A 27,738-nucleotide genomic window follows, 5' to 3' on the forward strand; every position below is an offset into this window, starting at 1 on the left:
CTGCCAACAGCATGCGATCACTGCAATGCAGAGGCCTTTTTCTTGTTCAAGCATGGCGGAGCAAACCTCTGAAGGAGCGGTAGCCGCGATGGGAGACCCACAGGCAAGCAGAGCGGTGCAGCGACTCGACCCACAGGCCTTTCAGTGACAAACACACTGAGCACCTGCCTGATATTTGTCTGCTCATTTCTTAGGGGCAATCAGCATGTTTCTCCGAAATACTTCTCTCTTGCTTACAAGCTTTTGGTGAGTGTGCCACCTGTCTCCCCCTTGTGGTAACAAACGGGTAGTGCTATGTATCTATGTAATATATGTATAAGGGCACATCTATTGTATGTTTGGGAGGGGGTGGCAGGGGGTAGTAGGTGGTTCAATCAACCACAACGAGAACGTGATCATACTGCAGGCTGTGGGCAAATATAAATGCAGGTACATGCTCTCTTCTGCAGTGCAGCACCCCCCCCGCCCCCCCCCCCCCCGACCACAGTACTCAGAGTGGCGTAACATACAATCCTGGGCAAACCCCCATGCCGAATGCCGAGCCAAATCGACCAGCAGCTGTGATCCCGGTGCTGATCACATGCTACAAACCTGGAGTGGAAGACAGGGCCCGTCTTGGGGAGCACAAGGCCAAGTCTGACAGGCGAGAGGAGAGAGAGACAGTCAGCACAGGGCTGGGTCTCTGCCCACCAACGACACCGAATCCAGCCTCGGTGCCGGACAGGGACCCCTGACTACTTCATGCCAGAATTAGAAGCTTCTGTGCCAGTATAACCTCAGCTGGAGGGTGAAACGGCCAAGGTGGAGGAAAAGCTAAAGGTGACGAACTCGACGATGTGTGAGGATAGGGGAGGGAGCAGATCCCGAGCTTTCGACTAACATGACCCTGGCCTGAATTACAGAGTTACAGGGTCACCGCGGTTCCCTGTGAATTTGGCTCTGATAGTCAGAACCTGCCTCCCCCTGGTGTTTTATCAGCCCCAGATAACATGCCAGACTATACAGACACATTAAAAATTCTCTGGCTGCACAGATTGACTCGGAGCTCCACATGCAGACCGCCATCTCTCTGCCGACACCGCGGAGGACGTCCGACCCGCAGGTCAGTCACTTTCTTCAGCATCACGCCGTCCAGTATCGCAAGCATTGTGCTATCTTCTTCTCTTTGTATGGATTTAACAATCAGCACTAAAATATTACCCCCTCTATTCCATTCCTTGTCCTGGATGTCACATAAAGTTTTGCTACCAAAAGGCACCAAGTCCACCAACTTCTACATTTCACTCTCTGATAAAGACCCACATTCTCACTTCTTTCACGAAGGCAAGCTCCCCTCATAGCACAACTGGGGCGTCATCTTCTGAGCACAAGCAGAGAGGTCCAGACAGTTCCCAGACAATCCCCCTGCGGCCAGCTTCAAGGGCTGAGCCGGAACTCACCTTCAGGCCGGTACTGGGCGACGATGGTGACCGTCTGGCCCGCTCCTTTGAGCGCGGCTGCCGCCTGCTCATGGGTGGCACCACGGAGATCGATGCCATTCACCTGCATGGGGCAGATGGAAAACAACACCATCACTGCACAGCACTAGAATGGGACATGTTCAAATCCCACTATGGGGTGCACTGCAGATATCCAAACTGAGTTCCCTAATAAAGCCCTACTTTGACATTAGTAAATATTTTAAAATGTAGACCATGTGCTTGAACCCTAATCTAAACAAATACTTATGTTACTTTGGAGGTCTGTCAGACAGGGTTAGCTGAAGCCTGCCTGGGGCCCTTTAAATGTGAAATTCCAGTGTTAAAGATGGTTTGGAGATCAAACAGCAAAACAAGAACAAAAACCTTTTTTTATGGTCTCAGGATAGAAGAATAAAAATTTGGCCAGACGTGTTCGCTAACAGGCACAGTCTAAAATCACCTTCTACAAAGAACAACATAATCCAACATTATTAACAAACACGGAAAGAATGTTTCACGCTAGCATAACAAAATCTATGGGAATCACGGTGAACAGGGGCGGGCAGACTGTCCTAAGGAGACCCAACAGTGCCATCCTACTCAGACTGACTACAAATCACTGCAGTGAATTCCGTCACTATTGCAGTCAAGGGGAGCTCAGTGGCTGTGAAGAACCCTGAGAAAGCATTACTACAAATCACCCACTTCACCCTGCAGTCACTGGTAAGCCACTGGCAATCTGGTGGGCTGCAAGCTCACAGCCTGAAGATAAATGACTATCTTAAAGCAGGAGGAAAAAGTGACTGCAGGCTGCGATCAGCACAGGTATCATGAGGCAATAAAGTAATTTAATGTCTCACGACATATATGCCTCTTTCCATCCAGCCGGCTTATCCTGTTGTAGCAGGGACAGTAAATGTAAGGTATTTCACATTCTCTAACCCACTTTAGGATTTTTCTTCATACCACGCTTCCATACTTTCTTGTGGCGCCATTAATTTGCACAGATTATGACCTCGTTGGAGATGAGAATACGCTCGTCAAGGAGAATCCTCCAAATTAATTATAGAACTAAGACAGTTTGTCTTTCTAAGAGCTTCCATGCTGTGGAACGGGACTGTAATGCAGAACAGTATAACAGCGCCCTCAACTGGCAACTGGAAAGAAAAACAACAGCAGCATCCAACTTAATCTTATGGCTCAATTTTATTGCTATACTGAGCAATATTTTGCTTTTCCAGTTTGATGGCGCATGTCATTACATCTTGTCGGTGAAAAGCATATTTTAAATCTAAAGTTTTTAAAATTGTCATTAGCAACAAAAACAAATTAAAGGATGATACAATCTTAATTTTTATCTATACCTTTCCTTGTGTGCTGCTTTGCTTACCAATTGATTGCTTACCAAATTTATTCATTTAAGGTTAAATAATACAAACACACACTTTAAAGACTGCTTCAAATTAGCACTCCATACCTCAGCATCGCTACCTTAATAATGCCACCATTATTTTTTTAATAAGTTTCATTGATGCATTAAATCACCTAATATTCAAACCCGTAAAATGGCAAGTATATATCCGAGCACAATATTTTGACTTCAACAAGCAGATTCAGGCTAAGAGAGGATGAACAAGAAAGACTGGCACAGTCTGAAAACTGGACACAGTGAATCCAGAAAAATGGAGCAACGTATTAATAGTTTATCAAAAATTTTGAGATTTTCCAAAGCAAATAAAATATGACTGTACTTGGCAAGCTCACCATGAAAATAATAAACACTAAATAATACTAAAAACGTAGTAATAAAGAGCAAACAGCTGGAAGTACACCAAAGGTGCCCGGACGCATGTCCCGGGCAGCAGTCCTACACGCCAGAGCTTAGGCTGTCGCAGCCGCAGGGCCGTACTCACCGACAGGATCTGGTCTCCTCGACGCAGCTCCCCGCTCAGGTCAGCCGGCCCACCCGCTAGGATGAAGGAGACAAAGATGCCTTCGCCGTCCTCGCCGCCCACGATGTTGAAGCCCAAGCCCGTGGAGCCCTTGTGCAGGACGATCTTGCGGGGCTCCCTGTACAGGCATGTCAGGTAGAACAGGTAGTCAGAGTCCGTGGGGCTCAGCATCTTCGGGAGCCAGGAGAGACGTACACGCACGGCACACACGCCCAGCTCTCGTGCCCGCCCGCCCGCCTGCGTGCCCACTCCCGTGTCTGCTCTACCGATGGTACCAGCCCTACAGGGGATTGCTCTACTTAAACACCACTTGTCCCATTTCTGAGTCGTCTCCTAGAGACGCAGAGCCAGGTCCCTGTGCTGAGAATAACGGGTGTCTGCAGACAAGGACAGCAACGCCACTCCCTGCATGGCAATCCAAACAGAAATCTTACAGCACTTGGTAGTAGTTCCCCAAGACTGAAGCAATACACAAACCTCGTCACCACGTCTGTTGACTATCAGCTGACAATAATTCAAGAATGGTATGTAACATATTTTAGGTGCTTTATTCACAAAGGTACTTAAAACAAAGCCACATTCATTGATATTTTCATCTGTTTTGGGTGTAGAAACGGAAATTAATAGCTATAGTTTTCAACTGCAATACCACAGTTCTCCACTAGTGTCCACCTGCTTGTTCCCAGGTGCCCTTGTGCTCAGTGCTTTGCATTGTGACAAACATGTCATTCAGTATCATCTGCTACTATTCAGTTAGCGCCCAGTCATCAGTGTGTGACAACTCCTATATGGATAGAATGCCTTTTAAATTTGTTTTCAGTATCTGTATGAAAAATATCTGAAATATTTTCTCAGGATACTAAAAAAAAAACTTAACAAAAAAGAGAAATAAAGTACTAGCACGTACTTCTATTTTACACCATTAAGATCATGCACTCTTCCTAGCGAAAGGATCTCTCTCCACCCTGTGGTCAGCCTCATAAGGCAAAACCATCGCAGGAGGGGGGTGCGGAAGCTAACAGCCTGTGGTGAAGATGAGACATTTTGGATTGTTCCTTTTCTATAAAGAGGCCAAAGAGGCTTTTGGTTTTGATATGCACACCTCTCTTCCTCACACCGAGTATCTCCTGTCACCTAAGCTGAGCTGCCTTTACTCGGGGCAGGCAGGCAGCCCCTGACTCTTTACCTTCCGGTACTTCTCTTAGCCCACTGTCTTTCGGGGTGTTTTTTGACAGCGGTTTCTGGCGAAAGCTCCTTCTCGCCCAGCTACAGCAGCGAGGCTTGCAGCCGGTGCTGCCACACAGTGACATTTCCCTCGACCTAGTTGTGGAAGTGTAGCTCCCCCTGCAGGGCCTCTCTAACTGGGCCACCGCTTCTTCTCGTCCTTCCGCCCCGGCCCACCGAGTACCCGATCTAGCCGGAAACCAAAGAATTCCCCTCACATGGCTCCTCTTTCTACAGGCAGGGACGCCCACGTGCATACATGTGCAGAGGAATGCGGAGAACCTTCTAGGCATTATAAGTACTGACACGCTGTCTTAAAGACAATACTGAATGTTACTAGGGTGAGTATACCTTATTAATAGCTCATCCACCATCCGCAATCTGTAGAAATATTGAAGTGAATTTGCATTAATAGAGGATACATCCAGATACTGTACAAACAGAAGTAATGAATTAGATCTTACGTTGGTAGGAAACTTGTTATTGTGTGTAGGGTACTTTAGTAATCTGGTTACACCTGTGCTCCACCACTTTAAGATGCATATTCCAAATACGGCCACCAGATGGAGGCACAGTGCAACTAATAGATTGCCTGGCAAGGCAGACCTTAACAAGAAGGATTATTTTCAATAGATACATACATACAGTAGCAAACTCAGTTGTCAGGACAATATATATATATACACTATATATATATATATATATATATATATATTTATATATATATATATATATATATACATACACAATATATATATATATACACAATATATATATACACTATATATATATATATATACACAATATATATATATATATATATATATATATACACAATATGACTGTATATACACACAAGACACAATATATATATACACACACACACAGTTTTTAGACTAGAGAACAAAAGCACATTCATCCTTAGCAATGGAAAGCCTTTCCTCACTCCAATAAGGATTCAAGCATGTATTTTCGAATAAGTTTTGACCAGTTTGTTCAGTTCATCACTTTGTTTGACCACTTTGTTTAAAGTACAGCTGACGTATTTCCAGGTTATAACACTCAACATAACAATTAGTGAACTTGCAAGAATACAAATTAATTCAACTCCACCCACAAATTTCATTGCGCAGTTTTTTGGTGTGGTCCTGTCCTGCTTTCTAATGTGAGTTTTAAGGCCAATAAATCGACCCATCTGCCATGTGAGTCCTTAGGTTCAGCTCTGAGCATAAAAAGTGAATTAGCCTCTGTTTTTACCTCTGAATTTTAATACTTCAAATATGGTCTCCGCACAGCCGGCTGTTACAGAGAATAAAGACATTAAATGCATCTCTGAAGTGAATCCTTAAGGATTTGTACATTCGCTATTCACGTTGTAAGTAAGATGTGATGATTTAATGCAAATGTACAGTTCCCATGCTGACGCATGTCCTTGTATGCACCACTGCTTATTCTGTCTGGAACTGGCCTGACCCCTTTTATGCAGTTTGATTTATTCCATTTGGAAGCCAACCAAAGTTCCACATACTGCTTCGTCCCCTTTTAATGGGTATGGCAATGAGGCACTTACCAAAGACCGTCTGGAAATGTAAGCCATCAATTGTGACTACTTAAAATATTATCTAACAACGTCACACATTCACTAAACGTTTTCAGCCCATTGCTGTGTTCATACGTTGCTGGCCAATCTTTCCGATTATTTTTTGTGGCTAATGTAGCCCTGTACTTTACTGTTGTGCTGTAAATCTTTGACACGTTTTTTTCTCTCGATAATGTCAACCAAAGGTATTTCAAAAAGTGTTTAACATCTAGAGCAATTTACTTCGTAAGAAGATTTCATTGTTCTCCAAGCTCAGAAATACAAATTTTAGAGTAGGTCCATTTATTACTGAGCTGTCAGCCAGTTTTATGAATATTGCATAGTTCATGCCTGGAGATCTTTTATTCATCTTGTCTTATTTTCAGCATGTTGGCATCTGAGGCCCTGACTCTGACTGAAATAACAGATGGCCTCTTATCCACAGTTATTCTATCGAAGAATCCATGGTGTCTGGGTCTTAAAAGTGGAGTTTGGCTTTCATACCAGTGGCAATTCTGCAAATCCCGCACACCCCCATCCAAAAAAATCTAGGAATATTCCAAAAATGTAATATATAGTCAACATTAAGAAGGAAAACGAATACTATCATTTACAAAATCCGGCAATATCAATGTCTAACCCCAACTCTAAATATTTCACCTGTATATGACAGTCTGATCGACATTTGCTTCATTTCAATGGTGATTCCATCCATGCAGTTTGCTATTAATCTAACTCTACAACCCTCTTTCTAAAATGTACCGAATGTAGAAAGAGGATTTTTTTCACTCTGTAAACATACTAATAGCAATACATTAACAACACACACAAAAATATATGACCAAACTTTAGATCCCACCGACAATGTATCATGTTCCATGCTAATCAAATCCTGTTCCTTCCCAATCTAATCTGATCAAAAAACAAATTAATATTCTCCTTTCCATCAGAAGTTACAATCTGCCATTTTATATCTGTGGTTTGACCTTTAAAAATCACTCCTGTCAAAGTCCTTCAGTTCCCATGACCTTTTTAGAGAGTAGAGAACTCCTTAACATTACCAGATGTGTAACTCGTTAATGTCCATTACAGCACCTCCCCGTGTATCACGTCTAATTCAGCAGAGATGTTACCCTCCTGCTCCTGTCTCATTACTGAATCTCAGATGGTTTCAGCACTGAATGATAAACACCTTGGTCCATTTTCAGCTTCAGTTACACTTTGCTATTCTATGCTAATATTGCTATTTTCTAAGTCTATCATCTAAGTGTATGATCAATAGGCTGTCCCCTGGACACAAGGACATAATTGTTAGAGGAAGAAGAAGAAGAAGAATGAGGGGTTTTCAGAACTTTGTCCTGAATACTTCCAGAAGACATACCTAGTTTGGCAGAAGGGGTCTACATTAACTGAGATGCCACCCCACTACAGACGAGATGGCCCAGGTTGCCAGCCGCCACCTGGAGCAGCACTTGGGCCAGAGTCAGGAACAGCTCCCGCACTGACCAGCCTATCACACACTTTCCAAGGTCATGAAAGCGTTGCAAGCCCAAGGACCGCATACAGGAGGCGTCACATGTGCTGCACATCCAAGGTCAGCCACCGCGTCACCACCGGTCTGGCCCATTCATCACACGGCCGTGTCTGTGCAGCAGCCCACTCACGTTCCCCTGGCACAGCCAGGCACTTTGACAAAGGAGCTGCTGTAGAGGATCACCATTCGATCACCAGTGATGGCTATGGCAACTGGGGCCTAACAGGACAGCGAGCAGCCAGACCACTAAGGATGCCCATCTTGAACTTGGAATCTAAAATTTGAAAAATGCCACAAGGTGTGGATAAAATACTGAAACAGCAAATATGGGTTTTTAGACTAGATAGAGCAAAACAAATGACTGCACTCTGACTTCAGCAATCACAGAAGATGGGTGAGTTTTAAAGGGTCCCCTAAGACATTAAATCCTTGCTGAGAAGGGTCTGCTATGTCCAAATACCTGCTGGCAGAGCATGGATTTGGCTATTCGAACACAGTTCACCAGGCTGTGGGGAGGTGCTACTGGAGTCTACACTGGATCTCACATTACATCCTTAAATGTGATTGGGTGACATGGCTATAACACGAGCGGAAGGTGACGGACTGCACAGTCTCATTCACTATGTGGGTTGCCTCTCAGCCAGTGCCGGATCATGGTCCTTCGAGGTCCCTGGGCACATATAAATTGGAGGCCCCCCTACCGGATGAATGAAGGGGAGGGAGTGCTCTATATACGTTAGAGGTGGGATGATAAAGCGATATTATGACATATCGTGTTTTTTTCTCACGCAGTGTGATACCGACATGCTGACGGTTTACATTCCCAATGCAGTTTCACCACCAGCATAAATCGCGAAGCCAGACAACACAGCAGGTATCCTGAGTTGCTTTCATGCACGTTGCTTTAACTTGTGTCACAAATAGCTTGTATATTGTGCTGTTATACAGAGATACAAATTGGCATAGTTGGATATAAATCTACTAATTTAGCAGATATGTCCCAAAACACATCTTCGTTTCTGACGTACCCTTCCAAATCACGTAGTATTTTGATGTTTTAGAAGACCAGAGCTTTTTCCCCCCAGAATATTTATTGATAGTTATTAAATTGGAGCTACAAGTAGTTAGGCTCCAATGTTCATTAGACTAGTTAAAAGTTACAGCAGAGTACATTTCTATGTTGTAACGTTAGCCAGCTAGCTATGATTAGATTAGTTTCAACTTTGTCATTGCACAAGAGTACTCATACAATAAAATGCAGTTTGTCATCTAATCTGAAAAGTGTGAAGTAGTGCAAGGTGCATTAAACACTATATAAATACAGTATATATATTACACTCACACACACACACACACACACACACAGAGCACACATATATATGGACAAAAGTATTGGGACACACCTCTTAATCAATGAATTCAGGTGTTTCATTCAGATCTATTGCCATAGGCATATAAAATGAAGCACCTAGCCATGCATTTAGGTTTATAAACATTTGTGATAGAATTGGTCACTCTGAAGAGCTCAGTGAATTCAACCATGATACTGTTATAGGATGCCAACTATGCAAATGCTCTTCACAAAATTCCTTCCCTGCTAGATATTACACAGTCAACTGTAAGTGGTGTTATTGCATAGTGGAAGGGTTTGGGAACAACAGAAACTCAGCCATGAAGTAGCAGTCCATGTAAAGTAGCAGAGTTGGGTCACCAAGTGCTGAGTGCATAGTGCATAAAAGTTGACAACACTCTGTTGACTCAGTAACTGCAGAGTTCCAAAGTTCCTCTGGCATTAAACCCAGTACAAAAAACTGTGCGCCGGGAGATTCATGGAATGGGCTTCCATGGCCAAGCAGCTGCATGCAAGCGTCACATCACCAAGCACAATGCTGAGCGTCAGATGGAGTGGTGTAAAGCACACTGCCACTGGACTCTGGAGCAGTGGACAGGTGTTCTGCGGAGTGATGAATCACGCTTCTCTGTCTGGCAGTCTGATGGACGAGTCTGAGTTTGAAGATTGCCAGGAGAACATTACCTGCCTGACTGCATTGTGCCAATTGTAAAGTTTAGTGGAGATGGCTTGTTTTTCGGAATTGGGCTTGGCCCCTTAGTTCCAGTGAAGGGGACTCTTAATGCTTTAGCATACCAAGACATTTTGTTCAATTCTATGTTTCCAACTTTGTGGGAACAATTTGGGGAAGGCCCTTTTCTGTTCCAGCATGACTGTGCCCCAGTGCACAAGGCAAGGTCCATAAAGACATGGCTGGGTGAGTTTGGTGTGGGAGAACTTGACTGGCCCACACAGAGCCCTGACCTCATCCATGTCAAACAACTTTGGGATGAACTAGAAGGGAGATTGAGAGCCAGGCCTTCATATCCCTCATCAATGCTTGACCTCACAGATGCTCTTCTGGATGAATGGGCAAAAATTCCCACAGACACACTCAAAAATCTTGTGGAAAGTCTTCCCAGAGTAATGGCAGCTGTTAAAGCTGCAAAGGGGGACCAACTTTGTATTGAAGCCTATGGATTTAGAATGCGATCTCATAAAAGTTCCTGTAGGTGAAATGGCCAGGTGTCTAGATACTTTTGTCCATATAGTGTACATGAAATACATAAAGTGATGTCCACAAAGAAGCCACAGCTGCCTTGCAGGCAACTGGATGGAAAGGGGATGGTTCACACATCTACAGTCCACAAAGGCTCATTCCCATTCATCGGTCTGGTACGCATCAATCAGGGATAACTGATCCAAGACTCTGCTAGAGAACCACAGGGAAGAAAGGGACCTGATTCTATTTTAAGTGATACAGACTAGATATGCTTGCCGAATGCCACTCCAGCACAGTAAAGAATAAACTTTTTTAGTATAGAAATGCTGCAAATCAACAATATGAGTTGGTAACTGATGAGGTCTACAGGGATTCTGAAGGTCTTTCATAAGGTTGCCGCAAGTCAATTGGCCAACGAGATGGATCAATAACCTGATGACTTGTAGGTTTTCATTAAGCGTATTGACTCACACGATGGCCACCATTAGAGGGTGACCCCCTCCCCCCTCCCACCATGTGCTACCCTAAAGATGGAACCCTTCAGAGACCAAGTGGTTGACCTTTTCACAGCGTCCATGTCAATACTGTCATCCGTCTGTCAAATCTTCTGGGCTGACAGGAATCTTTAATATGGGCTGACAGGTGTCTTTAATATACTTTTTATACTCTCCCCCTCAGGGAAGATTAAAGGCCAGCTCTCTCATTGGTGTAATGGCACTGTGATAAGCCCACAGATACGGCTGAGCCAACGACAGCCATCAAGACTCAGTCTTCAACTTCACACCAGTATGAGTCACTGAGAAAAGAATGCAGGTAGCATGGCTGTGAAGGACCTAGACAAGTGATCTAAAGGTTGTCAAGTTTAGGTCCCAGATGAAATGAGCAATCAATCCACATAGGACAGTCACCCACACGCATGGCACTCAGACATAGGCAAACAATGCCTTTAGTGTTCCAAATGTGCTTGGCAAGGGGGATAACAACATCTCCAATCGATGTACAAGTTATAGGCCCAAAAGATTTATGCTGCCATTAGGTATGCCATGCACACATGAATGTGCTGGACCGATTGGGAGAGGTTTAGAAACCCACATGATCATTTTAGGTCTCATCAGTAGCCTCCTGTTGAACCTACTGTATGAGTAGGTACTTAATCCAGGTATCTTGAGTGAAAACATACAATTGGTTTCATGGGTAACATTTTAACTTAGTCTCAATAAGTGTGTCGGCTATGGAGCGAAACAACAATAAAATACTACAGCTATTAGGTGTCCTGAATTGTTAACAGTACAGTTTTCCCCCCTACATGCGGTTTTGTTTGGGGTTAAGGGGGTGGGGGCAGTTTTATAATATCACAACATGTCCCAACACAACTGAACTTTCTCAATATGACGAAAGAGGCTGGAGAGGTTGTCTGATTATTTCCCGGTTCAGTGGAGCAAACTGCTCACCAAAAGTAAACTCCTCGGAGCAGTAATTGGATTATAAAAACAGGGGCAGATTCCCACTGCTTAGTCCACACCACCATGGGGTAGAATTCGCCGGCAGATATAGCTGTCATTCTACTTGAGGCGGGGTGTTTGGGAGTTTGTACAACCGTGACCGTCTTCTCAGGAGTAGTAGGCTATTTGCTAACACCTTAAACAAAAACAATAAAAAATGAATGTGCTTGGTTTGTTTGGTCGCTCTAGGGGACTTTGCTCTGTCTGGACTGATTGCAGGGACTGAGAGAGAACCAGAGCTGGAAAGTTCAAGTCCAAAAGTACACATACACTATATATATGGTCTGATATCAGCTGTGAAATATACCCCCAGTTTGATTCTCAATATGTAAACATTGGCAACAAAAGAAAAGCTCAAAAGAATGACGCTGCATTAGTTCAAAACTGAACCAGAGAAACTTGTACAGTAGGCAGATTTCAGCAGTGCAATTTGTATACAATCGATATCAAGAGGACTTGCTATACAGTCCTTCATTTTAAGTAACTGGAAACACCAATCAAATGTAGAGGCTTTGAGCCACTCAAAGGAGTGATGGAGTGATAAATATTTAACAGACAGCCGATACAGAGACTGGAGATCAAAGGGGTGTGTCGCTCTGCAGGGCTGGGCAGATTTCTGGCATGGCATCCCAGGGCCAAGGGGCCAATCATAGACGACCATGAGGCTCCATTGACGATGGCTGTCAGGAAATCAAGCACAACGCCCAGAACTCACCCACTCCAATAAACCAAACCCCCCTGAATGGACAAACCCTCATCTGTTGCCAGTGCAGGTTCTTAGTCACAAATAACAATTCCCAGGCAAACATTTTATGAATTATTCAGATTGCTTATATATAATACAATTTAAAGCAATCCTCACACAAAAAAAATCAAATAATTTCCCCAAATATTTCAAATTGCTATTAATATAAAAACAAAGAGAATAAATTCAAAGTGTAAATCCAGCATTAAAAACCCCTAATTAAAATATATAGCACAAAGTCTCTCGCCGAGTCTGAGTGCACGGGCGCTGTTCTCAAATGCTAATTATTCACTATCCCTAGGCAGGCAATTAACAAAGGCGATAAGTTACAAGAACGACTAACACCCAACACAGCCTGCAAACAGAAAACAGCAGAAGAGGCAGGCGATATCCTGGCACTTATCGAGAGAAAAATATCAGCCGTGCGGCAGAGCTGGAGAAGCGAGCATCCTTCGCTCGCCTGCTGAGCAAATCCTTCACTGCATTAAGGAAACCAGGGTCCTTCCATCAAGGCCACTCAACCCACATGCTGGGACAACGAGGACAACCAAGGAAGCGGTCTGGATGATACTGACACAGGCATTCAAAATCTAATTTGCGTGGTATGGTAACCATGATAATAAAACAAAAATGAGAGAAGAGGTGAATGCTCACACAACACAGATCTAAATGGAAAAAAGCACGGAAACAAAACTAAAATCGAATGAATAAATTCACGTGGGACTGACACCCACACATCGTACAGTCAAGCACAGGCTTGCAATCCTTGTTTGTGGTGATAGATCGCCAATCAATATGCCAATTTAGCGACAAGAGTTATAAGCCATGAATGTGTCATTGTACATGTGGACAGCTCAAGTAAGATGGAAAAGGGGGGGGGGGGAGGGGTAGATGGAGAGGGAATGTGGCAGCCAGAACAAGGCATGCTAGCATGCACTGGGTGATAGGTGGGGTAGGGGGGGGGGATCAGTACCTGGTGATCTCAGAGTCAGGGAGCAGGCCTACGTGAAAGTGGGGGAAGGGGATGGAGTGCAGGATGCTTTTGTCGCACTCCAGGGGGGAGTAGTGGCGAGGGGAAGCTGCTCGGTCACACAGTTTGTTCACAGTGCTGTAAACGGGCTCTGGAGGCCTGGCGGCAGGGACAAGCGCAGAGAGAGAGGGAGAGAGAGGGGGAGAGAGAGCAGTTAGTGTGGCAGAGGCCAGGGGGTGGGGGGCGGGCAGGTCAGGGGGAATCTGTAAGACCTGGGGCGTCTCCCATCCTGCCATGATAGCCAGGCAAGAGGTCTCACGACCGAATGAAGCAGATCGCGGCGCTCATGCGACAAGTATTTCTTTGGCACAAAAGAATCAAGTCAGAGTCTCTGTGATAATCATCCAAAAAAAAACATTATTTCATGCATCAACGTTACCACCGGCTTAAAGGTGGAGGTAATAAACATTTTCAGAACATGAAAGAGGAAACACATGACCCCGAGCGAGAGTGACTCTTATTCTGTCGCTTAAAATCCTGCTTTCCCTTTATACTGCAGTACCTGAGACATTCCAACGATGTTTCAAAATAAGAGTCCCAAAATGCTCCTGAGCAAGCAGGCCACAGACATGCTGGCACTGTCAGCATGCATCACGCCTCCCTAACCCCCCCACACCCTTATTCCATGCTAGGGCTTTCTGCCGTTCCGTCTCTAAAGAGGCTCTGAAAACCACGGCATCATTCTCATGCACTACCCTGCAAAATGAAAACAAAGTGATGGCTTTGTTCCAGAAAGCCGTAGGCGTGAAGCGGACACAGGGAAAAATGACATGCGCAATAACATGCGAGACTCAGAGATGGTTCTGTTTTAATAGTCCCACAAATCCATCCTCCCCCTCATAGACAAGGGGGCCTCCGGTTGGTCAAAGGAAATCAACATAACCATTCACCATACAGTCGCCCAATGTCTCACCTCAACTGGAAGTGCTGAGAATCAAACCTGTGACTTTCCCCTTCATCTAATGAGGAATTTCTGATCAGAAGGGAGGGGAAAATAATCAGTTACTGCCATTATATTTAGTCATTAGACAGATGTGATCATCCAGAGTGGCTTATCAGGCTTTTAAATAAATTACTTCATTCGTTAATGTAGACTGGACTGAAGATGACTTACCTCACAAGCTTCATGCATAGACCAACTTAAAACACCAACGCAATTCATACCACTCAACAAGAAGCAGGCACAGAGATGCATGCAGGTTTCCCTGAGGGTCTAACCTCAGACAAGGGACACAGACCAGGACGATCCACAGGAGACGCTACTGAATGACCGTCAAACAGAACAGACACGAGACACACCTTGGAGACACATACTCACAGAGAGAGCAACACTGCCCTGAACATGAGAGAAACTATGACGAAAGCTCTTTGTTCCCTAAACCACATACTACACTATATATATCAGGACCAGTTTGCATCAGTCAGCCCTAGCACAAATACCCCGTGGAGTTTACTTAGCTCCATTCAATGAGCACTAGGTTAAAATTCCATCCACCTTCCGGTCAGGGTCATTGTGAGGCCAGTAGCCTATTCCAGGCTGCACAGGGCACAGGGCTGGGGTACACGCTGGATGGGCACCAGTCAAGGGGTGCTTCCCAATACCAAGAACGCAAAGGTCATACTTGGGGTCTTGACAAGACCGGTCTTGCTAACCTGCCTCCCAAGAACGAACATGTGGCGCATTGATTGGGATTGGACTCGTTCGGCAGGGATGCAACCGATGTATCCTTGATATTTTGGAGTGAAGCAAGACCAACATCCAGGGATTTTTACCGTCCTCTGTTCTTCTGTTCCTGAATATTGGAACTGGTCGGCAATGGAAGATGACATAAAATGGGTACATGAGAACCCAAGTACGGTCAAGGGCGCAGATTAAGAAACCCCCTACATTCTCAGAAAAATAGGGGAAAAATTTGTACCTTTGCTTGTCACTGGGGCTGTACCCTCAAGGGTCTGCCAACTGGAGGTAATTGTACCTTTTAAGGTAGAGAAATGGACTCTGAGTAACATCTCATAGGTACAAACAGCATTAACATATTATCAATGGTACAGAAATGTTCCTTAGAATCCATTTCTGTACTTTAAAAGGTACAATTACTCAGCCTTGAAGGTACAGCCCCAGTGACAAGCAAAGGTACAAATTTTTACGCTTTTTTCTGAGAGTGTAGGTAAAAAACTTAGAACGTTGCCATGATTCATTTCGAAATATGTCCTCGTCTTCTCAGCTCCTCCTTTGCACGCATCACAGAATGCTGCCATGATTTTGGAGGAGGAGCCACGCCCACCGTCATTCATGCCACTGCTGATTGGACACTTGGGCGGGCTGAGGGATAATGGGAGCAGAGGTGAACAACACGACTGGCTAATTCAGTGCACATCTGCTCAAGTCGCTCTGGTGGCACAACATCATCCCACCTCAAGTCATGTTCATGCATCTGACCAGGTCATTATTTCACATGAGCTTAGTTATGCAACTGAACACAAATTCACATTATACGCTCATTATTAACTCTCCAGGTCCACAGCTGAAGTCAAGCCAACCTGACATTGTTTTCTGATTACACAGTGGATTTGTAATTAACTTTCTGGCAGAGTGGGTGCTCTCTAAGATTCATTCAAGTCAGCTAAAATTTTGTCAATACACCAGAGTCGCAGAGCTGGAAATCAATACTGAGAGGATAACGAATCATCGACTGACCTTGAATTTAACTAAACAGAAAATTTTGAGAGCAAAAGCGAAGGTATCAATGTAATACTTTCATATTCTTCACAAAGAACAACAGCAATTCAAGAAGAGCAGTGCTCAGAATATCAAGCTGTTTCTTTGGACACGTATTTTACTTTAAAAACCTGATCAAAGATTCCATATTAATTATGGACAGAGCTGACCAGGACACTTGGAAGTGAGATTTCCCAAGTTTTGCCAGTTCAGTTGGTTAAAGACTGGCTCTGTAAATGCCCGATAGTGCCACAACCTCTTCACAATGCCTCCATTAGTTGCTTTTTGTTTCACCAGGAGATAACAGAACAGAAAATGAGCCCTCACTGTTTCTAAGATAGTTCGAACATCAAATTGCGTTTTGACACTTAAAATGACCAAGCTGCATGTCACTCTTTTTATTATAAAATGACACGATAAAAAAATAACAGAAGTCACCAAGTGAGTATTTTGGAAGAGTTTGTCTCCCCCCCCCCCCCCCAAGCTTTAACCTTGGAACATTAAAAGGCACAGGAGCCCGCCCTCTTGCAAATGTTTGCTGTTTATCATTTTTACATCTCCATTTTTATGGGAATGCAAAAAAGGTCGCCCCAAGCGAATTTCGGTCCCTCTGCTGGGATCGATCCAAAGCTGGCATACTGAGGGGTGCTTTAAAATAGAGGCCTATTTCTACAGGCAAGTCGATCTCAGACACAGTTTTAGGTATAAAAAAATCCCCCCGCTGCAGAGGTAATATCCTGGTTGTCCTCGGTCCATCTTATCCCGCTGAACCCTTCGGTCATGTCGCTGCGAGGGAAGGGACTGTGTTTTGACAGCGTTGTGTACACAGCTGGGACCAAAACCAATCTGCTCGCCTACTTTTCATGCAGATCACGTATAAAATAAACAAATGTGTTCATTTTGCCGCTGGAACACACAGGCGAACACATTACGCCTGTGCCGCTAGGGTGATCCCCTCAGAAACGGAACAAGGGCCAAAACAACACAAAGCTCTTGTCAAATCCGGCATGATTGTTTACTTCGCAGTCTTTTATTTAATTTCCTATTTAGTTGTTACCTATTTGTGGACAAGGTTAGGAAACAACAGGCTTGGTGTTTTTCATTTCTAATTTTTGGCTAAATGAAGCTTGGAGGTAAAAAAAACGTCAGTAATGGATGGCTGGCCCCAGTGGGAACAGCTGGTGACCACATTTCAAAATTTCGCTCCACACAACTAAACTGCCTGGTGGACAATGCCTGTCGTAGGCAACATTTTACATGGCATGCTTCTAGAAGGACCGGGCTCTAAGTAAAACAGGGAGGAAATCAAATGCAATGCATTTCAGCTGTCTTGTTTAATCTAAATGAGCTTTGATCTATCATCCTGAGTCAAAGGTACCAAGGTGATCTTGCTTCAGGTCCCACAGTCCTAATGATGTCACTGTCCTCACAGGCAGCTGGGAATTCAAATGAATATCGTAACAGATGGAAACAAAACACAAAGAACAAATTGCCGGGGCGGGGGGGGGGGGGGGGGTGTCTATTCCAAATCACTCTTGTGAAAGAGTTTGGAATGCCCCTGGATTTTCACAGACAGAAACGTGGGGGGGGGACGCGGGGGACTCAGAAGCTACCTGGGTCTGTCGTTTAGTAGAAGGGGAGGTAATTACCGTAAGAAGGAAAAACCATCCAACCTGTTAATATCCTCTTCCCCAAGTAAGTGCTTGGGAATTGGGGAATACCTTCCTGGTGAGATTGGGGGAAGACTGGACTTGTATTCCAGCGTGCCATTGTTGCCGGGGGAAGAAATATGATTTTCCATGGCTGGAGAAAAAGCTGTGAGAACAGAACAAGGGAACAAAGCGTGAAGCTGATACACAGAGAGCGGCCACTCACATACTGTACGGTCCAGTAAACCACAGCTGACGTAGCTCCGTGCACAATACAGAAAGACCTTCCAGAATGGCTAGAATGAACTTACGGTGGGTGATGTCTGGAGGTCCATAGGGGTCAGTCAGGTACACACTGGTGGGCTTGCCCACCTTCAGGTAAACCACATCAGACGTGTTCTTCAATATGGCCACAGCTTCCTCGTGAGTCACCTCTTCCAAGGTGTAGTTGTTGACCTATGAGGGTTCGTGTTACAGCTCAGCCCCGAGTTCTCCCAGCCAATCAGAAACCAGGCCCCCTCACCCTGTCCACTGAGGCAGGGAAACCCGCTTGTACCATAATGCATGACGGAAACCGGTGTGACCTGGCTGGGTCTAATCAGGAACATTACACATGGTCAGGGCCTGACTTACAGGCTGGGATGAAGAAGCTAAAACCGACCTCCTGTGGGAACGTCATCGACTATCTGTGACTGCAGACTGACTTTGTACCAAATAAATAAAAAAAACATAAAAACACCCACAAACATTATTAATATGTTAAAATAAGTTTTATATGTAAATATATTCAGAATACACTAAAGTCAAAACACTGTTTGCTCCAGGTATAAAATACAACTGTATGAGAAAGTCTTAAAAATAAATTCCTCCAGGGAAATGGCTCAGTGATACAGATTTAATTAAAAGGAAGAAACATACACACAGAGCACCTTAACTCCCACTTATAGGGTCGTACCATTACAGGCAGGAGGTGTGGGGGGGGTATGGGCGCACACTCACCATGAGCAGCCGGTCCCCAACCTGCAAACGGCCATCTTTTTGTGCTGCCCCTCCGTCAATGATCTTGGTGACGTAGATGCTGTTGTCTCCGGGGATGTGCTGGTTCCCCACCCCTCCAGCAATGCTGAACCCCAGCCCTGAAGACAAGCATTGGGTGGAGGGGGTTACTTACACATTGTCCTCAAGTCATGGAAAGCATCTAAATTAAATTATTCTGAGCAGGTAAAGGATTGTACGTATAAAAGGCTATAGAAAGATTTCATAAAACCTAAGGATAATAAGTCAAAATTTGGAACAATCATTAAAGAACTAAAGCCAGATAATTGCTTGATAGATGGTGGAAACAGGGCATTTCGGTCTCTACAGATTCGGCAAATTGCTATAAAGCAGGGACTCCTTGCAAACAAGAAAGACAGAAGCACTTCTTTCATTTTAAAAACACTTCCTTAAACACAAGGCAAAAAGGCAGGCAGCAAGTGAGACCCTCCTAACTGAGTGTGAAAATTAAGGGCTGCTCACATTATATTCTGCTTTAAATGGATCCAGGAGCACTTTTGGAGTCTTTATATAACGCAGTTTCATGTGGGGGGAGGGGGAAGAAGCACATTGCTGATGCCATAGTACCCTGGCTAGAAATAAATAGGTGAGATGCTTTTTATTCCACCCAGGGCCAGGACGTCAGACACACTCCTGATGATCTCCAAGGCCCTGTTCTTCTATTCTCTGTTAGTTAACTGTCCGTCTTAGAGTGCTACCTCTATGGATGCAACATTTAAACTGGGATTATATTACTTAGTATCATTTGTTACACACAAAATACAAAACACAAAGAGGTTGTAAAGGGCCCCCACCTTCCCAAAAGCATTATCAACATCTCTGTTCACCTGCATTTGTGAATTAAACTTTGCCTAAAGATGACAAAAGGAACATGATCATGTGACCATTACTACCCAACCTAATGGAATATTTTTTTTTAGATTTCTAACTTAGCATCCCAGCTAAAAATAAGCTCATCCTGCAAAGTGGGCCGCAGGTGGGGGGGCAGGTAAGGTGGCCTACCCTGAATCCGCTTTAAAAATATCCCGTGCCAACAGGGGCACATGCAACATGACGGCGCACTGACGCTCCTGCTTAGCTGTGCGACACAATCGAATGCAGACGAAGAGGGAAGTGAGAGGGAAGTGAGAGGGAAGTGACCTTTTGGTCCTTTGATGAGTTTGATCTCGATGACGGTCTCCAGCATCGGTCTCCGCCGGCGCACATACAGTCGCACGATGGAGCCAGCCACCTTAAGGGCCTCCACAGCCTTGCTGTGCGACACCTCGGACACGTCGGCGTCGTTCACCCTCAGGATGCAGTCGTTCACTCTGGGGGGGGGGGGGCAGGAGGAGGGAGGGGTGACTGGGTGGAGCAGTCAGGAGGGTGGGTAGGCCATTTGGCAGAAAATCCCCAGCATGATGGCATGAGCCTGGGCCCCAGCTGCGATCCCCCCCCCCCCCCCCCGCCAGTCCCCCTCAGCCACCAGTAGAGACAGACCCCTCCGGAGGTGAGTGTTAGGGACTCAGCTGGGAACGGAGCCCACACACAGTCAACCTCGCATTGCTCGCATCCGGAGGGGGGAGGCAGCAGGCTGACATGCCACTGGCCTCCAGCTGCATACGATCAGAAGGGCGGCGTTACGGCTGCAGGATGTTTCTCAGAAGGTCACCATGGCGATATTAAAGTGGGTCGCGCTCTATAGCACATCAACCTCCTGTACTTGGTCACAGAGCATCATCACCCTGGCGTTCCAGGGAGTGGCAGCTGTTTCTAACCCCAGGATGTCACTGCCTCTCAGGGCGGCTACGACAACAACAGCACTGGTCCTGCGGTACCAGAGCTGAGCGCTTCCTTTAAGTGTGTTAACTAAACAGATTACTAAACCATGCGAGAAGCTGCTGCTTTAAAACAAATGCTGCACATTAAACAACATATGATCACAAATAACAGTAAAAAAATAACGTAAAATTTTAGCATAATTAAAAAATTTGTGTCGCTACTTTTGCACTTACATTAACAGAATTTTAAGCATAGATCTTCATGGCACAAATAACACTTTTAATATTTTGGCAGAATCCATTCAATGTCATTTAAAAACAGGTCCTTTTCCCTTGATGCAGTAGTTTCTTCTCGCGCATGAGACAACAAACTGTTAATTGCGAGGATGCTTTATTTTCAGTCCATCGCATGCAAACCTCTGCAATGTCAGGCAAAGGTAAACAGAGAAAACATATAATGTAATGGGTGTGATGTGTTTTCTAAATTATGTCCACTCTTGAGGAATGATAAGTTTAAGGCAGCTAGCATTTTATTGGATTAGTGTCTTGGTCAGACCATTTTGCAGGTCCTTGCATTAACAATAAGCCGAAAGTATGTGTGTTGCACAAAACAGGACATAAAGTGGCGCAGTGGCTCTCACTGCCATTCTCTTACGATGGTGACCGGTGCCGCTGGGGATCAATGTGAGCAGAGGACGGAAAAAGTTTACTGAAAAGTCCCCTTGAGATACCACACCGCCAGGTCAACATACTATGCGATGACCCACAACTGCACAGGACTACACGTCACTGAGCCAAGGGAGCCATCTGTGCTGTCTCCGTGGCAGAATCCAAGCTAGGCTAGAAATTCTCTCATATGCGAGAGCAGATGGGTGAGGTAGCTGTGGCATAGAGGAGAGCGTCAGGGTCCACTACTCTACAACTGGAGTTTCTATGACTTGCTGTTTCCAGACTAAGGCCCTTTCACTTGGCAAATCTCACCACAAACGAACACACCTGCAATACACAGTTTAGTATATGAATCCTTTTTACGTGCCCTTTTTCCAACAAGTCATCAGATAAGGAATAAAACAAGAGCACAGTCTCCAGTAAATTGCGATTCTACGTCTTTGTGTGGCATCCAGAATATAAACTTAGCAGAAGAATGCTGCCCCACCCTCCAGGTCATCCAATGGGCTTTGACCGGATGGGGGGGCGGAGGGGCTCTTGGATAGCTGCTGTGCTAGGAGCCACATGAGTGTGGTTTCAAGGCTTAGGACTCACTGGCTGTAGGGCACTGGTTCAAATTCCAAGGCTGGAAGACTGATCATATCACTGTTGGTTACATAAGAACATAAGAAATTTATAAATGAGAGGAGGCCATTCGGCCCATCAAGCTCGTTTGGGGAGAACTTAACTAATAGCTCAGAGTTGTTAAAATCTTATCTAGCTCTGATTTAAAGGAACCCAGAGTTTTAGCTTGCGCTATACTAATAGGAAGACTATTCCATACTCTTACAGAAGAGTGTAAAGAGTGTAAAGTGTAAAGAAGTGCTTTCTCAAACTCATTTAAAAATGTTCTCCTGCTAATTTCCACTTATGGCCTCAAGTTCTAGTATTTAAACTAATATTGAAATAGCCATTTGGCTGAACAGCATCCAGACCTGTTAGAATCTTATATACCTGGATCATGTCCCCCCATAATCTCCTTTGCTAAAGGCTGAACATATTCAGCTCAGCTAACCTCTCCTCATAAGACATTCCTCTAAGACCAGGAATCATTCTTGTAGCCCTACGTCGCAACCTTTCCAAGGCAGCAATGTCCTTTTTAAGGTATGGTGACCAAACCTGCACACAATATTCTAGGTGGGGTCTTACCAAGTAATTATATAATCGTAGCATCATCTCCCTTGACTCCATAGAGATGTAACCCAACATCCTATTGGTTCTTTGAATTAGATTGTTAACCCCAAACTGCACTAGCGGTGCTGTTGACTGCAAGCTTTGTGCTCACCTGTATCTCTGCATTTCATAGGTACTGTAGATGATATGGGAAAATGAAAGAACTCTTATATAGCTGTATCAAATAGAGTATCATCATGTTGACAGGACTGGGGCTGTGTTTTAGGGAGTGTACTGAGACTGACAAACATCCCCACAGGCTTAGAGCCCCCGAATCCCTGTGTTTTATAAGAACTGACAGAAATGGTGGAGATTTCACATGGAGTATTGATGTTGCTTGGATGCTGTCGTAATATAATGATTCACTTATAATGAGAACTAAATTCACAAAAAACAAACAAACAAGCAAAAAGAAAATCCGAGCAAACGACTACAGTTGCAATTAACTGCAAGAAGGCTAGAACAGAACTGAAAGAGCCAGTCAAAAACTATGACACATTAAAAATTGTCTGTGCAGAAGATATGTGTAGATATGTTAAGCATTGATTGTCAATTGACTTTTATTATTAAACCAATAATTTTTGCAGAATTAAGCAAGTGTCTCAAGTGTCAGCATGAAGGTCACAGTCTGACTGTCGCAATCAACTAGGAATGTCTAGAAAATAGGTCTATTAGCAAAACAATCCTTACTGATGCCGCTTTCAAAATAATCATGTGCAGAGAAATAAATTGGGGACATATTAAAGGACAGAACATGAAAAGGCCTCTCAGGGGCAGGAAACTACAATTAATATCTTTAAAAGCAAGCAAAAAAACTGAATCATAAAGGAGTGCATTAACAGTGATCATCAAAAGGCATTAAAAAGGCAATGTGATGTACTGGTCCTAAAAAAGTGTCTAAGAAAATGGGGAGGTAACTGAAGCGAGCATTAAGTCAGACCTTCGAGACTCGGATAGAGGGAAATTATTTCTTTCAATACAAAGCTACCTGGAGGAGCAGCTAAAACCACAATGTACCTGGCAGATAGGCGACAGGATGAAGACCAAGGAGTTACAGACCTGAGCCGACCATCCTCAGCAGCTGCACCACCTGGGATGATCTTGGTGATGAAGATCCCTGGATCATCCCCAATGTGGGGGTTGTCTGTCCCTCCGGCAATACTGAACCCCAGACCTGAGTTACCCTGAAACAATCAAGCCAGATATTGCAAATATCACCTTTAAAAAAAACATTATTTTGTAAACCTGAAATGCACACAAACATCATCGCAATTATCAGAATTATAAGCAAAGCAGAATATCACAAAATAATGATGTTTTCCTCCACATAAGCACAGAAAAATTAATTTCAATACAGTCATTACTGACGGCAGTAAATCCAAGCCCTTTCAGTGAATTATAGAGTCTGTTTAGGATTTGGTTTGTCTGCCCGTGTTTGTTTTCAGGATCAGTGATGACTCAGGACTGTTTCCTGACAATAACCAGCCAGCACTAAGCTAAGTAAATCATCAATGTTTTATTTACACAAAACGTAGCCCTGCCACAAGCCCAGCAAGTGTCCTCTTCAGACTGACAGAACTGGTATGACAAAATGAAAGCTTTGGAAATATAAACACATCCAACATTTGCACAGATGATGTGATTATGACTCCAACTACATTATTCATGCAATATGCTTTGTTTGCGATTTTAAGCTATGCACACAAACAAAATGTTACTGCAGTTGTAGCACTTAGAAACAACACAATCTGTTTGAGATCTGGCAGCAGGATTTTTTGCCATGAAATGTCACCAATTCAATGGGTGAAGAAACATACTTTCAGTCACAGCCTTATGGCCTAGAGGTCAATTCTATCACTGGCATCTCACAGATGTCTTCTCAGACAGTCAACCTTTACAATGAGACTCCATATCATACCTCATAGATCAGAGTTGTGTATGCAGGTACTGACCTTTCCCAGTGCTGTGGCTTTGTTTTCAACCATATGTGTCTCATTAGGGGTATGAAAAGGTCAGGTGAAAGCTGTTTATCAGGAGAAAGGGTGAGCTGTGTGAAGTGCTACACCAAACCCCTCTCTATCACCCCTGAGAAAGCAGTAGCACCCTCCTGTGCTGGAAGTCATCTGAAAGTCTCCAAGATGCCCGATGAAACATGACTTACATCTGCTATATGGCCAAGGTCAATAGGAGTTTGACCAATGAAAAACAGCACAGGTATACCAGCAAATAAAAGTGCCCATTTGGCGGTTTGTAACAGGGTCTCAGACATACTGGAAATCAGAGGTGGAAAGTTCAGGTCCAGAAAGTAGAAATCCAGGACAAGGTTTTGTTTCAGCCAGCCAGTTGAGTACCCTGCGACTGTGCCTCTTTATACTCAACTGGTTGGTTGAAACAAAACCTTGGTTTAAATTTGTATTTTCTGCATCTGGACATTCCACCTCTGCTGGGAATGGGCCAGGTTGACCGGACACGTTTGATGTTGCTGTCATCATGGTACTCCAGACTCACAGGACTCTGCAAGCTGCCTGCCAAGCCGAGAATAAAAGCATGGAACTCCCAAGAGGCCCAAGAGTGGTACCATAACACACAGCCGTGGTGACACCCATTGATCTTCTCCCCTCATGTTTTGTCCCCATATTTAACAGGGGGTCCTTTAAATCCTACACTCACCCCATGACAAATCCAGATGCCACTTGGCAACAAAGAGACAAATAAAATAAGTAACAGGCAAAGTGGAGGTTCCCAAGATGACCTTCTGGATTTTACCATGATTGTTTTTTAACAATGTTCAAGAAAACAAAAGTATTAGCACTGATTCGGTGCTGCCTTGACAACCCATCAGTTATCAGTCAGGTAATTATGATAATGGGATTGGTTTGTCTTAATAAACATCTGCCTGCATGACTGAAAACATACACTGATGAAGACATCATACCAAAATGTGTGTGTTATACCATTGGTGAGTACTGTATATGATAAAAAGAACCCTTTTTTAAAAAAAGAAATACTCACCCGTTCTAGTGTGATTTCTTCAAATTCATATTCAATTTCGGTTCCGTTGACCTAAAAGAAATAGGAAAAAAGTTGAAGATTGACATGAGAGTTTTGTTTCTTGGATGAAATCCTGTGTAACAAAGCAATAAAACCAGAAAAGAACTGAATGAGCCCGTAGGAGCCGTGTTGGACAGGTACAGCTGCCTTTTTGACAGCTGCTACCAACACACCCAAATCAAGTCGGCAATTTCTCTGTAAACATTAGAAAATTTATAAAAAATAAACATGCAGCACATACTGCAGAGAGACCTGGAAGAAGACCAGAATGTTAAGCCATCTCTGGTTTCTAAAGCTTAAAAGTACATAATAAAATTTCCCAGATTGTAAGAGCATCTGTAGTTGGTGTTTTATTAAATAATACAATGGAAATTATATATTCTGCGGTGGTGAGTCAGCTTGGATATAGGCATGTAAACTTTGCTTGATCTATGCAACCAGTTTATTTTCAGAAAAATACCGTACTCTGTGTACCTGTGTACATGTTAGTAACCTACGTTGTACTCCATAGACTTTCTGAGACAAGCCTTACGCTCAGTTTAATTAAGATCTTAATAAGGACAGATTTTTCCCTGACAGGGTTCGCATACAACGACCTTGAGCAGCAGCTGCTGAATTACAATGAGGAGGCTGCAATCTCAGTTGGAAGACAAACAGCAAGCTAAGAAGCAGCCGGAGAGGCCCTTTGCACTCTGTTACACTCTCAATCGGTGTCCGGTGCACTGTGAGGTGTGAAAATCCATATCAGACTGCCTGAAATTGCTAAAAGCCCCAACGGTTGCAAAAGTTGTCCTTTCCATCTCTACTCAGCGCAAACTATTCAGAAGCACAGATACAGCAAAAGGCATCTCTGAAGTAAAATTTTGGCTTGATACCCAAGAGAAGTCCTTGGGGGGGGGGGGGAAGAAAATTAGAATAAGTAAGATAATGGGACGTGAAACTGTGAATGAGTGTGAGTTATTTAATTAAAATTCTCATTCCACAGCATTGTTAAATAACTGCAGCTAAAGTAAAGGCTGCTCAGTTCTCTAATTAACAGACAGGATATCTCCCCTTTGTTCTGCCACAAGTTTGACAGTGCAATTAATGCATCTTAGCCCCCATTAGTGACAAATGTCAGTTACGTTAATACAAGCCTGCCACTAACTCCTGGGCACATAAACATTGGTAGTCATCTGACATGTAATTGTGTTCAGCTGGAATAAGGGGTATTTATTTAACTGCAAAAAAATAAGCTCAATCAATTTACAGGCATTATAAAATATGGGTATAATTACACCAGTGGTTTAAATAAAACAGCCTCAATGTGGAACTGAAAGAGCAAGTAGGTCTCTATTTGGATAAGAATCGGACAGAAATTAGGGTCAAGGTTAGTCTAAAAATCATTCCAGATGTGATGGAAAGTTGTTTCGGTTAGCTAGAAGAGCATGCACGCTTCTGTTTTAATACAATCGCCATCAAACACACGGGGGGAGTTTTTAGAGTTATTTTTGTGCACAGTGGCTCTTTCATGTTAAAGGTGGGAGGGCAGCCAAAATATAATTCCAACTAGGGCAGAACGGAACCGTAAAATTGACACCAAGCTCATCATAACGCAACAGAGAACGATGGCAGTTAAGCTGCACCCTGCGCAGCCCATTACTACGGCTGGACATGGTAACATAGCTTGGCACCAAAAATGTTGCAGCCTGCTAATGGGTTCCTGCATTTCTGGCTGTATAACCAGGCGATCCCTACTGTGCTCTGAGGAGATCCTGTGCCAATCTGACCTTAAGAGTAGCACTACGGAGAGGACTACACACAGACTACACCAACACACAACGTGATGTTTTGCCGGTTATTGACGGTAAAGCATCTAAAAATAATGCAGCAGGAAAATAAATGCATTTAAGATTTGAAGCTGTGCTCATTATCCATGTCAGCCATCATTAACCGAGAGGGGATCTGTTCAAGAGGGCCGCCTAAACCCACAGGGGAGATTGCTGCACTGGCGTTCATTAGGCTGAAAAGAATCCTGGTGTCATGAATTATTTTTGTTAGCGGT

At 44.0% G+C, this 27,738-nt stretch overlaps 1 protein-coding gene across 23 annotated transcripts in view; it reads right to left on the reverse strand.

The window, feature by feature from the left end:
- dlg2 (discs, large homolog 2 (Drosophila)) overlaps positions 1 to 27,738 on the reverse strand; it is a 218,191-nt gene that overhangs the window by 39,004 nt on the left and 151,449 nt on the right. For 12 of the 23 annotated variants that reach the window (XR_011992173.1, XM_072713670.1, XM_072713667.1 and 9 more), the window contains 11 exons: positions 25,656 to 25,706; positions 23,703 to 23,827; positions 20,143 to 20,312; positions 18,946 to 19,082; positions 18,258 to 18,402; positions 17,947 to 18,112; positions 14,492 to 14,551; positions 13,522 to 13,677; positions 4,988 to 5,017; positions 3,374 to 3,530; positions 1,440 to 1,542 (listed from right to left, as the gene is read on the reverse strand). Coding sequence is in view for 22 of the 23 variants with exons in the window: in XM_072713670.1 (XP_072569771.1) it covers positions 1,440 to 1,542; positions 3,374 to 3,530; positions 4,988 to 5,017; positions 13,522 to 13,677; positions 14,492 to 14,551; positions 17,947 to 18,112; positions 18,258 to 18,402; positions 18,946 to 19,082; positions 20,143 to 20,312; positions 23,703 to 23,827; positions 25,656 to 25,706 (1,300 nt within the window). In the remaining variant the exon portion in view is untranslated. The remainder of the gene's footprint in view (positions 1 to 1,439; positions 1,543 to 3,373; positions 3,531 to 4,987; positions 5,018 to 13,521; positions 13,678 to 14,491; positions 14,552 to 17,946; positions 18,113 to 18,257; positions 18,403 to 18,945; positions 19,083 to 20,142; positions 20,313 to 23,702; positions 23,828 to 25,655; positions 25,707 to 27,738) is intronic. The other 11 variants (XM_072713679.1, XM_072713680.1, XM_072713677.1 and 8 more) reach the window with 8 other exon arrangements.

This window comes from Paramormyrops kingsleyae, chromosome 6, assembly GCF_048594095.1.
Source record: "Paramormyrops kingsleyae isolate MSU_618 chromosome 6, PKINGS_0.4, whole genome shotgun sequence".
Lineage (NCBI taxonomy): Eukaryota > Metazoa > Chordata > Actinopteri > Osteoglossiformes > Mormyridae > Paramormyrops > Paramormyrops kingsleyae.